General features: G+C 37.2%; 2 protein-coding genes across 2 annotated transcripts in view; one reads left to right on the plus strand and one right to left on the minus strand.

Moving 5' to 3' along the window:
* Positions 1–1,420: 1,420 nt before the first annotated feature.
* On the minus strand, positions 1,421–18,272 carry LOC121371830 (protein MIX23-like). Its single transcript, XM_041498009.1, has 5 exons — positions 18,210–18,272; positions 12,145–12,270; positions 8,016–8,162; positions 3,151–3,210; positions 1,421–2,370 (listed from the first exon to the last, which is right to left on the minus strand). Exons 1-5 carry the CDS (start codon positions 18,270–18,272, stop codon positions 2,314–2,316), a joined length of 453 nt encoding a protein of 150 aa, XP_041353943.1. The 3' UTR covers positions 1,421–2,313.
* A 166-nt stretch (positions 18,273–18,438) lies between these two features.
* The window catches only part of LOC121371831 (importin subunit alpha-6-like), a 29,173-nt gene continuing 26,893 nt past the window's right edge, over positions 18,439–20,718 (plus strand). Inside the window, exon 1 of the mRNA XM_041498010.1 lies at positions 18,439–18,553. Coding sequence (XP_041353944.1) covers positions 18,542–18,553 — 12 coding nt within the window. The 5' untranslated portion in view covers positions 18,439–18,541. The remainder of the gene's footprint in view (positions 18,554–20,718) is intronic.

Below are 20,718 nucleotides of genomic sequence, written 5' to 3' on the forward strand. Positions count from 1 at the left end.
CAATCCACAAAAGTACTGGTCTTTTAACTAAACATTAAGGGATCAGCTCAGAACTGAATGATACCAAAAAAACTCCACTATTAGGTTTTCTACATTATGGTAGCTCCACTCCCATGGCTTGCGATATTCAATGTTGGGCTAGTAAATATATACTATTACTATACGATGGCTAGTGAAAAAAGGAGTCAAATGTTAAGTATTTTGTAAATAACCCCCAATGTTAGTGTTTGAAGCTATTATCTCCCTCTTTAAACGACATATCTGATTGAAGCTATTATCTCCCTCTTTAAACGACATATCTGATTATTACTATTATTTAGTAAAATTGTATTAACTTAAGTAAAGAAGGGCTAGTGGATTTTTAATTGTGGCTAGTAAAAATGTTTTAATCACGGATCCCATGGCTAGTGGGTTTTATAAACATTCGAGAAGCCCTGCTATTAAATTATTTAGTCTTGCTGAACAATCCTTCCAAAGACAAAAGAGGGGCGGGATATATGGGGTGTATTTGGATAGTTTGAAGCAAGTGTTGTCAGTCAAACAATTTTACTGACGACAGAACTGAAGCAGAAGAACATTTCGATGGCCACACAAATTCTCATGAACAAAGCTTTATTGGTCTTCATCAATCCCATTGAAACATTGGTACTGAAAAGAGATACTTGTAGCTGCATTTCTTCATATCGGTGGCATGAAAGAACAATCATGCCTTCCAATTCACATACAGAAAATTGTAGATTGTGTTGAAGTTTCAGGGTCTGACACAATTGTATCAGGTTTTGTGACCCATTTTAATCAGCATTTTTGTGTAAACTACAGAAGTAAAGTTTGATGGGTTTTAAATCTTGATAATATTGGCATTTAAAAAAACAAATAATGAAAAAAATAGTTTGTTTTGTTTAATGATACCACAAATTGATTTATTAATCGTAGGCTATTGGATGTCAAACATTTGGTAATTCTGACATAGTCCTAGAGAGAAAAACCGCACTACATTTTTCCATTAGTAGCAAGGGATTTTTTATACGCACCATCTCACAGACAGGATAGCACATACCACAGACTTTGGCTGGAACGAGAAATCATTTATGGGCTCACCGATAGAGATTGATCACTGACTGACTGCGCTTCAAGCGACCGCTTTACACCCACACACTAACAATGATCTCAAAAATATAAAAGTGATGACATACATGGTAACTCTTTTTTCCAGATAAAACAATTTAATTTTCAATTTTTTGTTATTCAATTTTGAGACATTCCAGATCAGACCCATCATGTTCTCAAAATGTCACCAAACTGTTTCAGATTCACGTAAATAGTCATGCCATGAATTATCATGGCAATTGGACCTCTAGATAAACGGTCTTGTCAGCAAGGTACATGAAATATTTCATGTAAATGAAAACAAGCAAACGTGTTGAGCGTACATCTAAAAATACATTTAATATAAAATCTGTAAATTCCTTGATACAAGGACAAGTACATGATGAAGGCATTGGATTAGAAAACTTGCACAGATTAGACGGAAGGATGGCAGTAGAACAGTACATCTTCAAACACAAATAGATCATAAAAATATGCTAAGAACATGTACCGTGAGAAAATATTAATTAATAATGGCACATGACAAAAATTAACTCTTGTGATTATGCAGCATATTTGTTAGAACAAGGGGAGATAAGTAATTAGTGCCATCAGATTGTAGAAATAAAAACGATGAATTTAGAACAAAATTTTTTTTTTTAGTCCATGAACATGAATTCTTACATCAAACCATACAGTGGTGTCATTTTTCTTGGTGGGGAAATCACATCCACAAGTTAGAAAGTACTAAGCCATTAAAATGACGATATTACAATATGTAGCTGGCTGTGACTTAAATTATGAGCCACATTTAATTACCTGAGTTTTTTTTATCATCTAAATATTTGTTTAATTGGTGTAAAGCACCTCATCCCTGACTTCAAATCATATATCGCTGTTGGTACTTGGTCCGATTAAAAATACAATAGTTAATAAAATAAATTTAAAAAAGATTATTTCTCAAAGAACAGGCAGACTTACACTTATTACCACTTTATTGAGCTTGTTTGTCTGTGTTGATGGCATAAAGAAAAGTTAGTATCTGGTCACTGGCTGGGTGTTAAACACTCACAAACCCAGCAGAATTAGTAGAATTATATTCCGTGTGAGATTTACATTTCTACACTACATATGGCATGCACACACACATCCATCACACGTCTTGATTAACTGGTGCATTATCACAAGTTAAGAGAGTTTTTACACGCTATATGTTAATCTGTGACGTCAGACAATGGGAGCCGACGAGGGAGTGTAGTAGTCACGACATCGTTCGTAAAATATCTGAAAAACAAAGTACGAGTTACAGGCTGCAGTGCAAGGACTAACTACCCACCACAGATTACAATCAGGGACAAAAACAATACAAGTAAAGATCCACTGTATATAATGCTCAGTGTAAATCATCATATTTGATATTAATTAAAATGGAATCTTTTTGAATGCATTGTTAGCTTGAAATCGCAAAAAGCAAAAAAGTTCAGCATTCTTCTATTTCATAACTACCTAAAACCACCCATATTATTATAATTTTGCACCTCATGTTTCTTTTTTCACTTGGTATTTAAAAATCACTTGAAATAACAGAAAAGCAAATTCAAATTAACCCAAAACATTTGCATATAAAAAAAATTAATGGAGGAGCAAACTCCCAAACTCTTAAATATTTAGTGGCCTTTAGCTGATTGTTTAAATGTTTGCCAACCCATATTCTTACATACCCGATGGTGAGAACACTGTGTATTCCTTACCATCTCACATGGCAACAATACACGCTATTGATTTAAAGACAAAACAATAGGTGCTCCTAGATGATGACCCAGCTTCCACATACATACCATCCAATGAAATGAGCATGATCAGAATTAATTGCTCTGTGATGTGTAAGTTATCCTGGAACTAATTGCTCTGTGACAAATGCCAAAAATTAAGTTTTAGTTGGAAAATACATTTAATTTGCTTTAGACTATGTCAGAAACGGAAGACTACATTGACAGTCGTTAGATACCATTTAACTTGGAACTTGCTTAAAACTATCCATCTCACTTGCTTTTGTTTACTTACTTTTAGGCTGTTATCTCTTAGAACTTCCTCTACATTCATTTCAGACTGCATTAATCGTAACTAAAATAACAAAAATCAATCAAGTCACAGCAGATCAGTCTAACATTTTATCATTGTTAATTAACAGCCATTTTCAGACATTCTTAGTTACTAAAATCATATCTCAAAATTCAGATCATTAACACAGAAAGACAATATACACTTAAAGGTAGGGTCAACTCAAACAAGAGCCGTATGTGTTAGAAAGATGCATACCCGAACCACCAACATATAGTGACACTTTAACAAATGAAAAACCTGTAATTTTAGAGTTAATAAAAAAACATGATTATTCCTGCTAACTGGGGCAGCCATTTTGTTTTGTTTTTGTGACATCCGGTGGTATAGCTTGGGGCGAAGTGACGTCAGCTCCGTCAGTCTCCTCTATGCTCAGTGTAAACAAACGCTCTAATTTACGACAAGGCGCTTCGCTTTCATCAACCTGACTTGTAAAACAACATAAATGACTTGATAGTATAATAAACTATTTCACTAAATATATTTCAGGTTACATCAGTAGAACGAAATGGAGTTATAGTATTTTTCTTTTTATAAAAATCCAAAGAAAAAATGCATACTATTAGGCCTATTGGTACGGCACGTTCGAGCAAAAACTACCACTCACGATACCCAAGTGATACTTTTCTTTTCTTTGGGATGACGTAATTAGTCAGTTTTGTGATTTTAGATGGGAAAGTCTACTTAATCAAGGGTTTTACAGAATTACTTACAGTAATAAAGCAGGGCGGTTGGTAATGTCCATTACGATTTGAGGTGTATCCGTGCTGTTATCACACAATACCCTGTGATCTTCATAAAAGAGGCACGTCTTTTTAGTGTATCTAGACACAGTGTCTGGGGACCTTCTGAATATACACCTGCCAATCAGGAACCACAGAAAAGCCACGGAAAGAAAATACCAATTAACCAAGAAAACACTCCGATTATTGTTTCAGTACGTGGGTTAATTTATGTACGAAACATAATAGTTATTTCAACATTTTGTCAATGGTGGTTTATTTTGTATTGAAAAATAATATATAATTGGTGCTGGCTTACTAGGATTGATATAATTACAAAACATTGGAATGCATCTGCAAAAATCAGGTATGTTTTGTTTCTTCAGTTCGAAGACTAATTCCTGACGTAACACGTTAAGTATTACGTAACCACCAGCTCGCCAGAAGGCGTATTCACTGGGATGGTACAAAATGGCTGCGCCCGTTATATATAATAGCCGTCACATTTAAGCGTTTTATTAATTAACTATACGATTATACTTGTTGATATTAAGCAATAATGTGCATTATATATCGTTAAATATGCATACCAGGCCAAATGCCTTAATTGTCCCCTCCTTTAAATTAAAATTTAAACATATTTTTACTTGATGGATAAGAGATTAAACAAAATGACTGAACAGACACGATGGATGAATGAAGTTATGTGACATAATAAATGGGAGAAGACAAAACAAGCATTTTGAGAGTACTGCTAAAGCAATACTGGGCCCAACAATTTTTCTATCTCCTAAATTCAAGGGCCATAACTCTGAAAAGTGGGTAAATCACAACGAAACTTCAACTTCATCTGTAAAGCTATATATAAATAATAAAGCTATATACAACATTTCATTTTGATATCTCCAGGCATTGTAAAAATCCAGAATTTTTTTTTTCACATCTCCAAAACTTGATCTGTAACAGCACATAATAAACCTATACGGAAAATTTCAGCTCAATATCTAAAGGTCTTCTAAAAAAAAGTCAGGAAAACAAATATTCACATCTCCTTAGTTCAAGGGCCATAAATGCGTCAAAATTAGGTAAATCTCCATGAAAGTCACACTTGATCTGTAACAGTATGTGATAAACGTATACACAAAATTTCAGCTTAGCTCAATATCTAAAGGTCTTCTGAAAAACAACAACTGGAAAACAAACTTTCACATCTCCTAAGTTCAAGGGCCATAACTGCATCAAAAAAGGGTAAATCATCATGAAAGTCAAACTTGATCTGTAACAGTACATGATGAAACTATACACAAAATTTCACAAAACCTCCAGAAAACGTGTGGGACAGACGGATGGAGATGAAACCTATAGTTCCCTCCGGTTGGACTGGTATGGGACTAATAAATAGGAAAAGACAGGAGAGACGTAATGAATGGGCGAAGACAGGAGACATATAATACATAGAAGGAAGGAAGGAAGGAAATGTTTTATTTAACGATGCACTCAACACATTTTATTTATGGTTATATGGCGTCAGACAATTGGTTAAGGACCACACAGATATAGAGAGAGGAAACCTGCTGTCACCACTTCATGGGCTACTTTTTCCGATTAGCAGCAAGGGATCTTTTATTTGCACTTCCCACAGGCAGGATAGCACAAACCATGGCCTTTGTTACACCAGTTGTGGAGCACTGGCTGGAATGAGAAATAGCCCAATGGGGCCTCCAACAGGGATCGATTAAATAGAAGACCAGAGACATATAATGAATTGGAGAAGACCAGAGAGACAATGGATTGGAGAAAACAGGAAAGACATAATGGATTGGAGAAGACAGGAGAGACATAATGAATGAGCGAAGGAAAGATGTAATGAATGAGCGAAAGGAGACATATAATAAATAGAAGACCGGAGAGACATAATGGATTGGATAGTGTTTATTTGTTTTGTTTAACAACACCACTAGAGCACATTGATCATTGGCTATTGAATGTCAAATAATGGATTGGAGAAAACAGGAGAGAAATAACTGGAAGAAGACAGGAGAGACATAACGGAGTGGAGAAGACAGGAGAGACATATCGGAGTGGAGAAGACAGGAGAGACATAATGATTGGAAGAAGACAGGAAAGACATAATGATTGGAGAAGACAGGTAAGCCATAATGGATTGGAGAAGACAGGAGAGACATAATGATTGGAGAAGACAGGAGAGACATAATGAATTGGAGAAGACAGGAGAGACATAATGATTGGAGAAGATACATAATGATTGGGAGAAGACAGGAGACACATAATTGATTGGAGAAGAGACATAATGATTGGGAGACATAATGGATTGGAGAAGACAGGAGACATAATGAATGAGCGAAGGAAAGATGTAATGAATGAGCTAAAGGAGACATATAATAAATAGAAGACCGGAGAGACATAATGGATTGGATAGTGTTTATTTGTTTTGTTTAACGACACCACTAGAGCACTGATCATTGGCTATTGAATGTCAAATAATGGATTTGAGAAAACAGGAGAGAAATAACTGGAAGAAGACAGGAGAGACATAATGGAGTGGAGAAGACAGGAGAGACATAATGATTGGGAGAAGACAGGAAAGACATAATGATTGGGAGAAGACAGGAAAGACATAATCAATAGTAGAAAAGACAAGAGAGACATAATGATTGAAGAAGACAGGAGAGACATAATGAATTGGAGAAGACAGGAGAGACATAATGGATTGGAGAAGACAGGAGAGACATAATGGATTGGAGAAGACAGGAGAGACATAATGATTGGAGAGACATAATGATTGGAGAAGACAGGAAAGACATAATGGATTGGAGAAGACAGGAAAGACATAATGGATTGGAGAAGACAGGAGAGACATAATGATTTGGAAAAGACAGGAGAGACATAATGGATTGGAGAAGACAGGAGACATAATGAGTGGGAAAAGACAGGAAAGACATAATGATTGGGAGAAGACAGGAAAGATATAATGGATTGGAGAAGACAGGAAAGACATAATGGATTGGAGAATACAGGAGAGGCATAATGTTTGGGAGAAGAGGTTGCAGAGAAGTAAATTGACCAATGAGCGTCGTGTTGCCCACGAAGATAGTGCTTTTAAAATACACCCCCTATTTGAATAAAATAATTTATGAGTTTGAAAATAGGTAAGAAATTGGATCTTTGACAGGAATTGCACCTACATTTATGGTGCACAGTTGTGTTGAATGAGATCTCACTTTCCATGAGTGATTTGTACATACCGAGTATGAATACATGGTCGGGGTGGAGAGACTTCCTAGCAGCCGTGAAATGGCAAAATGGGGGGTGCCTCCAAAAATAAGAGATTATTTCCAGATTTAGGTTGACATCACCCAGTTCAGACATACTTGCTGCACAAAACAAGGACTGGCCATCATCACTACATGTGTGATTCACCTGGGAAAATTATCTTTTTCTATTTTTTTAAATTTATGTTAATATAGTGGACAGTGTGTTATGATTTACTTCTCTGCTACCAAGACAGGAGAGACATAATGAATTGAAGAAGACAGGAGAGACATAATGGATTGGAAAAGACAGGAGAGACATAATGATTGGAGAAGACAGGAGAGACATAATGATTGGAGAAGACAGGAGAGACATAACTGATTGGGAAAGACAGGAAAGACATAATGATTGGGAAAGACAGGAGGACATAATGAATGGAGAAGAAAGGAGAGACATAATGAATGGAGAAGACAGGAGAGACATAATGATTGGAGAAGACTGGAGAGACAACTGATTGGGAAAGACAGGAAAGACATAATGACTGGGAAAGACAGGAGAGACATAATGAATGGAGAAGAAAGGAGAGACATAATGGATTGGAGAAGACAGGAAAGACATAATGATTGGGAGAAGTAGGAAAAAAAAGATAGATTATGAAACAATGTCACAAGTTGTATAAAATAGATGACATTGTAGTGATAGCCACTTTAACAATAGCTAATGCTATCAATCAGAAGGGGAAAAAAGGTGCTTGTTTTAAAGGAGCAGCACAACACATTTGACATAAAACCAAAAAAATATTTGTGTGCTCACCTTTCTCTGTTCTGTGCTAAGGAGTCGAATAAGATCTGAGTTATCAGGTTGCTTTGTTTTTTTCTCCTGCAGTTTTTTCACATTTGCTGAAACTTGAGTGATGCAGGTCTTGATACTCTTCTCTCTATCACTGTACCTTTTAGTAAGCTGAAATAAAGTGAGGATAATAACAAAATTATCATTGTGTATGTTCAATACATGGTGTAGCTTAGTAACAAAAGCCAGACAGTCAAACACAGACAATAATAATAACACAGAAAATATTTAAGAAACAGAACCAAAGAACTAAGTACAGTGAAACCTGTCTAAACCTGTTCAAGATGGGGTCCTAATATTTATCTGATTTAGACAGAATCCGGTGTTTAGAGGTAATGTTTTAGAATTTAGAAAATTAGGGACCATAAAACTTTGGCCATTTTTACAGGATTCTGGTTTGTTCAGGGTCCTATTTAAACAGGTTTCATTTTTATTATTGTATAAGCCACTGCAATTTTTTCACTTAATCCATAAACCAAATTAGTGAACAGAATTAGTTTATGCAACAAAGGACAAGCCACTGGAAATAAATGGCTTTACGATAATATCCACTGTGGACCACTTCAAACATAGGATTGTTGCTGTATTAGAGCGGGAATCTTTGAGTACTGTTTGGTAGGCAGAGATTGTGCAGTATTGATATAGAATGGTCTCTAATGGTTAGAGAGTCAAGAGTACTCGGGCTTAGTACTACCATGACTACAGATGGACTAGCTGATCTGAGAACTTTTAAATCTAGAGGCTCTGAGGTTATATACTTAAAACATCAATATCAATAACCAGTTACGGCCCTAGAGAATGGCTTGCATAGATAAGGACAAAATTAAATCCCTTTCTATTTTGGTAATTAGATCCAGCACCATATTTTTTTCTAGATCCGTCACTCATACAATACCAGATATTTCTATGTCTGATATTAGTATACATCATAACTTATTTCACAAGTTTGTTAGAACCACATAATTGAAAGTCATGTTGGTTTAACTTTAATCGATTAGTATATCACTCACACTGACACACAAATCTAACCAATTGAATCAAAGAGCTCAAAATTGTAGTGTAATAGTTAAGCCATAATTTTAACAGTCTCAGCATCTTAATTAATATAAAGTGAAATAAAATTTAATTGGACGTTTGCAGATGGGTGATGGGCGAATCTAACAATCCCATACCATAAAACATGGCAAGTTCAGCCAGAAGTCTAGAGAATCTTTCTTCCAGCGGAATCCTGCGGACGGCACCTTTCTCCAACAACTTGTTCACAGACTTTTGAAGCACCTTGACATGCGACATGGAGTGGAGTGGTTCTCAAGGTGACAGCGTCATGGGTGGTGCAGAAGACAATTGCAGGCGATATCCGGTCTTCAAGATCGACGTGACAAATGGATCGTCAAACAGTCTCCCAATTCCACCAGTATTGGTGGAGTCGAATTCGAACACTGGACTATACAACTGGCGTGGGACACACCAGAAGCGTCAAGTTCAAGTCGTTGGTCTGAGTCAGAATGAGGGGCGGGCAAAGGTTGAGAGAGTCGCAAGAGCCCAATGTTGGCTGGCTGGTGTCAGCGTCGAGCTGGCTTCCCCTGGGTACGAGCTGGTGGACCTGAAGGCTTTTTGTCTGGAAATCTTCAAAAAGGTGTTCCCCCGAAAAGATCCCCTCCAACGCTTGAATTGTCTGAGGCTGAAAGGTATTTTTACGCTTCGAAGATTCCAAAGTAGAAATCAGTTGTAATGCCTTGACCGTAGCAGTGAATTGCTGGTCCTTATCATTAGTGGCAACTACAACTAGTGGCAACTATGAGAACAGGACCCTTCTTGGATGGTGCCGGCAGATGAGGAAATGACGGCAACATCTCATATACCGCAGCCAAGCAATCCCTCATTGTCATGTGATCCGCAGAGTATACATGTATCATCCAGCACGGATTGCGCTGGAGCATCATCAGGAAAATCCCACAGAAATCTAGCACACGCAAGACAATCAGCCAGCCACTGGAGACCTTGACTGTAAGGCCAAAAAAATAAATAGGTGTGTTTCCGATTGCATCCCCCAAAAAATTAGGGTAGGTAGGGGTTTTTTGTTGGGGTTTTTTCCCCTTCCCTTTCTTCCTTAATGTGTGTGTACTTGTGTACTTATATAACATTATCTATAAATAATATATATGGATTTGTGGCATAAACAGATGTTTAAAATGTTGTTTTTGTCTGTGTTTATGTAGAGTTTGGAAAGAGTCCTTGTAAATGTAGGTGCAAAAGGCTATGTTCGTACATTCGGTTACTTCCGTGACCGACCAAGCTGTTCGGTGGTAGCTAATCAGGGGAAGGAACTCTATTACAAAAGCTTTTCCATAATTTCTCGATGTTTTTCGGAAGGGAATTACATGTGCAAAATGTATCGTATAATAGTACGTAAACAATGTGCAAGGAAGGAAATACTCTTGTTTGGTGATGTTGTCCTCTTTTATTTTTACTTCTTTTTTTTTATTATTTTTTTTTTTTCCAGTTTTTTTTTCAGTTTAAGAGAAAAAAAAATTAGGGTCGGGGTTAAAACTAGGGACGGTCAGTCGACCGGAAACACACACATATTTTTTTTTTGCCTAACCAGGGATGGTCTCGTCGGGAACCATCAGAAACCCTTGAGCTAGCATCCGCCGAAGTATGATTATGACGGTTTGTGGAACCCATGGGAGACTGACTACGTGCACAGCTTCGATGTGACAAAGACTCCTTAGACTTGTCTTGAGAAGTGTGTCATGATCACCGACCCGGTGAAGCCGCAGAATTTCGTTTCATGGTAACCGCAGGCTTCATAGACGGTAAATAAAAAGTTGCCATTTCGCAAATGGTGGCTACACATTGTCAACCGGCACACACAACAAAGTAATTTGGAAAATTAACACTTGTTAGCCAAGTGAATACACCAAAAGAATACTTCGATAAGATTGTAATACGATGGACGAAGATATTCCACCACAATTACACGCAATACAAAACCAAAAACATTACTCCAATAAGCAGAGCCAAAGTAAAGACCCCGAACCCGGCATCGAAGACAAAAAGAAGGAAGTTACAGTCACGTGAACGGAACTAGAAGGAGCATACAGTAGAAGAATTTAGGCCATCACATTGGCTTTTGGGATGTTCAGACCAGGCTACTAGCCATAGGGTGGGGAATGCACTTAGTTGAGGACAGGTAATGTTGAAAAGAAAATGGGAAGTTCAGCCAGATATTTTTTCTAATGTTTTGCTCACTGAGTTTTATGCTCCACATTAAACTGAATAACCACATCTGTTTATTCATTTCAACTTATTTTTGCAGGGCTAGCTCTGGATAGGTAGAACATTTCGCCAAATTATCCATTAAACTCCAAACATTGCAGAAACTTGGCTATTTTTTAACAAAATGTCAATTATTACATAAAATTATTTTGTCAAATTATAATAAAGTTCACCAATTATTTTAGAAATTTGCCATTGGCGAATTTGGCGAATTCCACAGCTAGCCCTGTTTTGTTCAAAGCACGCTGTCCATGGCACACACCTCAGCTATCTGGGACAGTGGGTTAATGGCTAGTTGTTAGCAGTTAGGGAGAGAGAAGTTAGTGTAGTGGTCTTACAACTTAAGGCTGTGATCTCAATACCTAACAGCCTTATGTCTAATGGCTTAACCACGACACCACCAGGGTCGGTTCAATTACCACTTTGGGAACCAGTCAAAATAGTTTTCAAATGTTTAGTGAAAATGGTTGACTGAATGTAGAGAAGAGTTGTTGTTAATTTATTTCAGTGCTTTAAGTTTCAGCATACTGTCCGCAGCCCACACTTAATTGTCTTTGGCACGCAGTTCAGCTATCTGAAAGCTTAGCGTAGTAAATTTACACCTCCAAACTGAGCCATTAAAACTCATTTTGGGCATCTTTTTTTAAAGCCAATGGCTTAACCACTACACTGCCAAGACTAGAAAAATATTAATCAGTCAGTATTCTTTACCATGCCCACAGCAACTAAATATTCAAGCATAATTATACTGAGCCCACTCTGACTGTGCCATGGTTTCAGTCCAGGACTGGGGAAAAAGGATGTTAAAACTTACCTTTTGATACAAGTGCTCACACTGTTCAGTTGGGTTCACTTGGGAAGAAAATGATTTGGTTGGTAGAGATGTATTGAGAGCATAAATGAGTCGATCATCAATTAGCCGCCATTTCTTCAACGAGTTCTACAAGCAAATCAAACATTTTATATCATACCTGGAAGCGAGATGATCTACAGTTTCTTCCATCCATTAAAATACAATGCAGTGTAACATTTATTCAGAAGTATGTTTTGTTATAATCATTTGACTTTTCGAGCCAGGTTCATTCATTTACTTCAATAGACTTTTTTTCTAATCTGATTTTACTTGTAGGACAAATTTGACTGATTTATTTCTAGGGAACATTTTCAACAATATTTCTTTTAGATTATTAATAACAGTAGCACTGCTACTAATACCTTACACTTGTCCATCCACATCAAGAGCATGCTGATTACAATATATCAACAAACATTAATAATGCAATTTGCAAATAGTCAAGATTAATGAGAGAAGTGAAAATCATGGACCAATAACAATGATCAGATCCTTCATACTACTCCCCAGTATAGGAGAAGCCACGGTGACGTCACATGTTTTGATCACGTGGTACCGCATGAGCGCTGGTAGGCAAGAAACCAGTTGACAATACTGGCATTAGTAGTAATGAACAATCGAATGTTTTCCCGTCAATTAAATCAGTGTAGACTAGTTTTGATGAATGGTATTTTGTCATGGTAATTTCATACGTTGTTGTTAGATGCACAAGTCACTGTAGTAAGGATTGTGAAATTAGTTTCATCAAATACAGTGGAAGCGCAACGCTGAACAGTTAAAGCTGACAACAATCAACTTTACCCATCCCCCAATGGAGATCGTCATTTTAAACAAGGTTTGTTGTATGTTATTCATTCGTAACACTAATACACGTCAGTATTTATTGAAATGAAAAATTGAAAAGATAATAAAATAAAATAAAATAATAATAAAAGCCCCCACCAAACTGACATGGAAACAAAGATACCCTGTGAACAGTAGGCCTACCCAGTCAATCGACAAACAACGTTTTATGTAACTTTTTGTTTGTATTGACAGATCCATTATAGTGAGTAAAACAAAAATCTGAATATATTTTATAATGTATTATGCCATAAAATATGTAGGTGACTGGAGTATTTATATTTTTAATTAAATAACAGGGAGCTGTGTGTGTGTGTGTGTGTGTGTGTGTGTGTGTGTGTGTGCAATCAAGCATATATATATTGTTTCATATGAAAATGGTTCTGAAATATTTCCATTTATTAATTATATTATATGTTAATTATAATGTTTTACTTTTTTTATTGAAGAAGTGATCCACAGGTGTATTTGTAATGTGTAAGTTGATTTTTTAATAATAAAATAAAAGGTATAAACATTTCAGGGTGGGATATCAGATGTATTAAATCATTTGTTTGGGATTAAAAATAAATAAATAATAATAATAATAATAAAACTGGATATTGATCCACAAGTTCGTGATAGCCACCATATTTTATTAAAAACATAAATTATGTTACATGCAATTATATAAGTTATCTGAATTTGTTTGCAGCAAATAAAGAAAGAAAAGGGGAGCTGATTGTATTTATAAGTATTATTGTCATCAGTGACAGATGTCAATATGTCTTCACAAATACATTTATGTGTATTCAAATATTTCAATAATATTCAATATATATGTCCTTGACCAACATCTTGGGCTTACATGATACAGTCAAAAAATGCTATAGTTACTAGTACTAATATGTACACAATATAAAACTTTCATACTTATATATCATAGAAATTTACCAATTTTCATATTTTTTTCTAGGTATCAGTGATCCTTGTTTATGGACAAAAAGAGAACTGGCAACTCTTGGATGAAAAATGGGCCTTTCACGATGAATTAAGGGCATTTAAGTTTTAGGGTGAATTAAGGGATGCTAAGGAGAACACTGGTATCAGATTCAGCGATTCTTTTTTACAGTATCTCATGTTTCTGTGCATAAGAAGGATACCAGAACTTTTTTCACTGACTTTCCAAACTACCATATGCAATATTATTGGAGCTATTCAGTATGTGATGATGACATTGATAACACACTGACTTTCCAAACTACCATATGCAATATTATTGGGGCTATTCAGTATGTGATGATGACATTGATAACACACTGACTTTCCAAACTACCATATGCAATATTATTGGGGCTATTCAGTATGTGATGATGACATTGATAACACACTGACTTTCCAAACTATGCAACATTATTGGGGCTATTCAGTATGTGATGATGACATTGATAACACTTGGATTTAATCTTTTTTTACCAGGATCTCTATTTTCTAATAAAAACAGACTTTACAAAATCAATAAAATTATATCGAGAAACAATAGACAACACATATTTATTATTTTCTTTTTCTATTATCATTATAAACCAATGATCAAATGATATTTGCATTGTGTTAATGTGTGTCTTAAATTAAAACATTGTATTGTTATCATTTAAAGTAATTTAAAGAAATTTGTTGTTTTAACTGGTTTATTAATCAGGTTGAAAGTGATAGCCTTTGAAACTGTGCCTTTTGTCAAAGGTAACTGACACTGTTTTAGATTTGAAAGGAAGGAATCTTTTATTTAACAATGCACTCAAGTCATTTTAATTACGGATATATGGAGTCGGACATGTTTAGGGATCACACAGATAATATTAGGGAGGAAACCTGCTGCTGTCACACAATGGATTACTCTTTCCGATTAACAATAAGGTATCTTTTATATGCATCAGCCCACAGACAGGATATGCCCCTGCATGTGCTGTAACCTCACCGTGGTGCAGGGGTGTAACATTCTCTTTGAGAATGGCCAATACAGCACAAAACTGAAGTTTTGAGTAAAATTCAGTATCCGTAAAATTCTGTGATATTTGTGTTTTTGCAGTTCTTTACACTGTTTTTGTTTAAGTCTTGAATTTTTATATTGATGTTGATCATCACTTTATTTATTTGCATTACCATAGTTTGACACCCAATAGCCGATGTATTTTACTTGCTGGGGTGTCGTTAAACATTCATTCATTCATTAATTACAGACAGGATAATAAATAGTGTAGCCTTTGTTACATCAGTTGTAGAGCACTGGCTGGAATGAGAAATAGCCCTATAGGACCACCAACAGGAATCAATCCTAGATCGACTGCGTATTAAACTATGTCCTGGCCTGCATGGGATTAGGCGATTAAAATATTAATGTCAATTTTTATGTATATATATACTCTTCAAAAGAAGAAACGCAAAACCACATTGTCGTAACATTTGGAGAATTGATTTAATTATTGAATGGTGAGTCCGATAATTACCAAATGTTGCAGGATTGTTCACAATTCACTCTAGTCCATTGTGAGTAAGTGATAGGACACACCACCAAGGTCAAGGTCATCTGGAGTCAATACCGGGTGTGGCCTCCGCGTGTGTTGACAACTGCCTGGCACCGCCTGCCCATTGAAGCAACCAGAGTACGGATGACGTCCCGGGGGATGGTGGCCCACTCGGCCTGCAAGGCTGCTGCCAGCTCGGGCAGGGTCTGGGGCTGTGGTTGTCGCTGTCGGTCCAACTCGTCCCATAGATGCTCAATTGGGTTCAAATCCGGTGATATCGATGGCCAAGGAAGGACATTAATGTTGTTGTTCTGTAGGAAAGCCGTTGTGAGACGTGCTGTGTGAGGCCTGGCGTTGTCATGTTGGAACACTGCGTTGGCGTTGGCCATAACTGGAACGATGTGTGGCCGGAGGATCTGGTCAATGTAGCCCTGTGCATTCAGGTTGCCCTGCACGTGGACCAGGTCAGTTCTGCCAGTGTGTGAGATGGCTGCCCACACCATGACACTACCCCCGCCGAATCTGTCCACTTCCTGCACGCAGTTTGCCGCATAACGTTCACCACGACGCCTATACACGCGACATCTTCCATCATGACGTCGGAGCAGAAATCGGGACTCGTCACTGAACCACACCTGTCTCCATCGCAGTTGAGGCCATTGTCGATGAATCTGGCACCACTGCAGTCGGAGTCGACGGTGTTGTGGTGTTAAGATGACACCTCGAACTGGACGTCTGGCACGAATTCCTACCTCACGTAGGCGGTTCCGTACGGTCTGGTCGGATATCCTGCGCAAACCTGGTATTGCTGCGGCTGTGGAGGTGGCAGTAGTCAATCGTTCCCGAAGGTGGTGTACCCGGATGTAGCGGTCCTGCCCGGGGGTAGTGACCCGTGGTCGACCGGATCTAGGGAGGTCACGTGTTGATCCATGTTGCTGGTAACGGTCCCACAGTCTGGAGATGGTGCTTGGGGACACATGGAATGCCCTGGCAACGGCCGTTCTGGATTCGCCTGCGTCTAGTCGGCCGATGGCATTGTTTCTCTGCGGTTCACCGAGACGTGGCATGTCCTGGATTGTCAACTGTCGGCCAGATACAGAGGCCAGGCAAGCGAACACCCTGCACTTTTATACTGTCGGTGTTCATGTTGCACGTGCAGACAACGCACGTGCAGTGGTGACATGGTTTGCACGTGGCTGCGTTTTTGCGAATATTCACATTTTGGAACTTTATTGTACAGTAGCTGCGTTTTATCGAATGTAACCGTGGGAATGTGTTTGGGACATGCAATGACCTTATATTCACAAAGCATGAACCGGTAGGAAACATAAAATCGGAGTTATAACCCATTTGTACCCTTTTGCGTTTCTTTTTTTGAAGAGTATATATATAAAATAATGCTACAAAATGTTCTGAAGATGGAACTGCAAAGGTGAGGGACCAAGTAAATTTGAGATGTATCCTGTTTAAAAGGCTAAGTTCTGTACTAATATTTAAAAAGGGATGCTCTAGCTAGAGGGAGCAATGTATGTGTGGTCATGGAACATGTATGGAAACTAAATTTAGGTTCCTCCATTTTAATACAATGTGTTAATATGTATCCGATATCAGCAAGTTTAAGGAATAAAAAAGGACTTGATAAAATTAAGTTTTAAAGTTTTTGTAAAGTTTTCTAATAAGATACTTGCTTAAATTTATTGTTGATGAAAAGCCTTACAAATGAACCAGTAGACAAGTCTGATGTGTTATATATATAACTACTGTCTATATATTGTCTACTGGTTGTTCATTTGTAACAAATGTTCATATATATATATATATATATATATATATATATATATATATATATATGGGTTGTTTAAAGAAATAATTTCCTTTAACAAAAAATATAGACCTACTTATTTTATTTTATTATTTTTATTTGTGTGTGCGCGCGCGCTCGTTTGTAATGCTTTACTTGAAATATGGACCAGACGCTTTAAAAATACATGGACTAAAAATATTTATTCAAGTGAAAAAAAAAGAAAAAAAAGGAAGTTTGCTATAGTTTTGAACTCGGTCAATCGTCAAATTTTATGGGTAGAAAGAGTACATGTATCTCCTCCATACAGGAGCTATGTAGAATAGCATTCCCGTGCTACAAGCGGTAATTTAAGCACGTTTTGGCCATTCTTTGCTATTCACGCTACGCTAGTTCGCTTTGTTACTAATGGCCATTATGATAGACTTCTGCCTACCAGATGCACGTGCATGCTGATACGTGACGTCACTTCCCTAAACACATGGCTTCTCCTATAGGCTATCACCAAGCAATGGGATTCAACTTCAAGGGCATACCTTACTTCTGGGGTAGGCTTATAATAGTTATATGAGGGCCAAGCTACTCTACAAGAAATGCACTGGTCACCACATATCATAATGGGCTGTCATTTGTTTTTCATCAGTTAAAATTATAAATGCAATTGGTCATTACTTTAACTACTGACACTCAACATTCATGGCTTAACCTACAAACAAACTGAACAAATTACATTAAAAGACCGAGTCAGCCAAAATAAGCACGTTATTTCTTTAAAAACTTTATTTGTTTTTTTACCAAAGAAAAAATAACTACCCATGGAACGTATCAGACTATAGTAATAATCAAATTGTTCAAATACGCGTGTTTATATCAAAGACCTGAAATAACATAAAATCTTCACAGGAAACCACCACCTGACCATCGTTACTGGGCGCAGACATTTTGTGACATTTCTTTCTCGAAGAAACGTGATTTAAAACATAATTTTATTTAAATTTTTTATTTTAAAAGCGTACCATAGGGACGTTTTTCTTTGTGAAATTTAAATACTTATTTATGAAACAAAAAATAATATTCTTTTTGTAACGCTTTCAGGAAATGAACATGCTCAGTGTGCGAAAACGAAGAAAGAACTTGTCACGCTTTATATTTTTCGAGATATTTGACTAAAGCAACGAAATTTCAAAGTATATTACACACTGATCAGTAAATGCCTGTAGAGGTAAATGTTAATGGTTTTAATTATGAGTAGTTTAATTCTTTTGATTCCTTGACTGGGAAATTTGATTATTACAGCGAAATAACCACTGATTGATGAGGTCATTGTCGACATGCTGGATTATCAATATGTTTTATGAAGATCGCAGTGGCATGTAGCGATCGCAGTTATCATTATCTTTTTGAAATGAACAGAAGTCAGAATTAAAAATTTATTGTTTGATCATTGATTTATCCAAAAATTATAATTTACAACATCAAAATGTTAATTATAAGAATAATTAGGGCAGTCACAATTTTACTTCTGTAATGTTCTTTGAATCTTTCTCTTTGATCACACTTACACTGTAATTGACATGAATTTATGGTAATGTTAAAAGGTAATGTTAAAAGATAAATAATAGTACTGTCAACTTTACACGTAACCATGTCACATACATGTTTTATACAGTTACAGAGATGGGAACAATTGGTGCCAAAAAGTGGGGGACACACACACACACACATAAATACATGTATAAATTATATAAAAACCATCGTAGCTACACATGACAAACCCCACCCCACCCACCACTTCCTACACAAGTGAATAGTTGCTGATAAATTTTTAGATGGCTAGAAATATCACTAAAACATTTTTAAAAACAAAAGGTTTCCTGCTAGTCCACGGGACAAGTACATCTGAAAATCTACTTGTCCATCAATATTTTTACTTGTCCAAATTATGTTGGACTAGTGTTATTCAAGTACAAGGATAATGTTCCTGATTGCTGAAAATGAATTGTCATTATAAAGTTTTACTTGTCCAGTGGACAACCATTGAAGTACATTTTGCATATGCGAGCAGTTTTTCATTTGCAGGAAAAACACTTTATTTCGAATGTTGAGTTGGGATAGGTTTGTGATAATCTAACCCTACAAACGTGTGTAAATCTGTCCCCTTTTAATTTGTCTCTTAAAAAACATTATTTCCAACACTGTTATTAACCAGATGATTTTCTTTTACAGCACATCTTCAATCATGAAATGAATAATATAACGGCCTATTTTTACATTGCACATGTACTCAAATGACACTTGACTCCAAGCATCTGCTACCAGCTATATAAAACAATAGAGGGTTTCATGTTTCTTCACCAGTCTTGAAGCCACAATGATGAAGTTAATCAAAATGTTCCTTTGTTATTATCAGTCAGGGCAATTCCGTGGTGTCTGACGTACATTTTAGCCATACATCAAATCAATGGATAAAAAGTACCACGATTTTTCATATATTGTAAGAACCAACTGTAACATCATTGTTATATATATATATATATATATATATATACTCTTCAAAAGAAGAAACGCAAAACCACATTGTCGTAACATTTGGAGAATTGATTTCATTATTGAATGGTGAGTCCGATAATTACCAAATGTTGCAGGATTGTTCACAATTCACTCTAGTCCATTGTGAGTAAGTGATAGGACACACCACCAAGGTCAAGGTCATCTGGAGTCAATACCGGGTGTGGCCTCCGCGTGTGTTGACAACTGCCTGGCACCGCCTGCCCATTGAAGCAACCAGAGTATGGATGACGTCCCGGGGGATGGTGGCCCACTCGGCCTGCAAGGCTGCTGCCAGCTTGGGCAGGGTCTGGGGCTGTGTTTGTCGCTGTCGGAGGCGTCGGTCCAACTCGTCCCATATATGCTCAATTGGGTTCAAATCCGGTGATATCGATGGCCAAGGAAGGACATTAATGTTGTTGTTCTGTAGGAAAGCCGTTGTGAGACGTGCTGTGTGAGGCCTGGCGTTGTCATGTTGGAACACTGCGTTGGCCATAACTGGAACAATGTGTGGCCGGAGGATCTGGTCAGTGTAGCCCTGTGCATTCAGGTTGCCCTGCACATGGACCAGGTCAGTTCTGCCAGTGTGTGAGATGGCTGCCCACACCATGACACTACCCCCGCCGAATCTGTCCACTTCCTGCACGCAGTTTGCCGCATAACGTTCACCACGACGCCTATACACGCGACATCTTCCATCATGACGTCGGAACAGAAATCGGGACTCGTCACTGAACCACACCTGTCTCCATCGCAGTTGAGGCCATTGTCGATGAATCTGGCACCACTGCAGTCGGAGTCGACGGTGTTGTGGTGTTAAGATGACACCTCGAACTGGAC

This window comes from Gigantopelta aegis, chromosome 4, assembly GCF_016097555.1.
Source record: "Gigantopelta aegis isolate Gae_Host chromosome 4, Gae_host_genome, whole genome shotgun sequence".
Taxonomy (NCBI): domain Eukaryota; kingdom Metazoa; phylum Mollusca; class Gastropoda; order Neomphalida; family Peltospiridae; genus Gigantopelta; species Gigantopelta aegis.

Coding starts and splice junctions, on each gene's coding strand:
- LOC121371830 (XM_041498009.1), bottom strand. CDS start 18,272: ATGTCTGCGCCCAGTAACGATGGTCAGGTGGTGGTTTCCTGTGAAGAT. Junction 3,211..8,015: donor TTAGCACAGAACAGAGAAAG/GTGAGCACACAA, acceptor TTGTTATTTTAG/TTACGATTAATGCAGTCTGA. Junction 2,371..3,150: donor TAAGAGATAACAGCCTAAAA/GTAAGTAAACAA, acceptor TTTGTTTTTCAG/ATATTTTACGAACGATGTCG.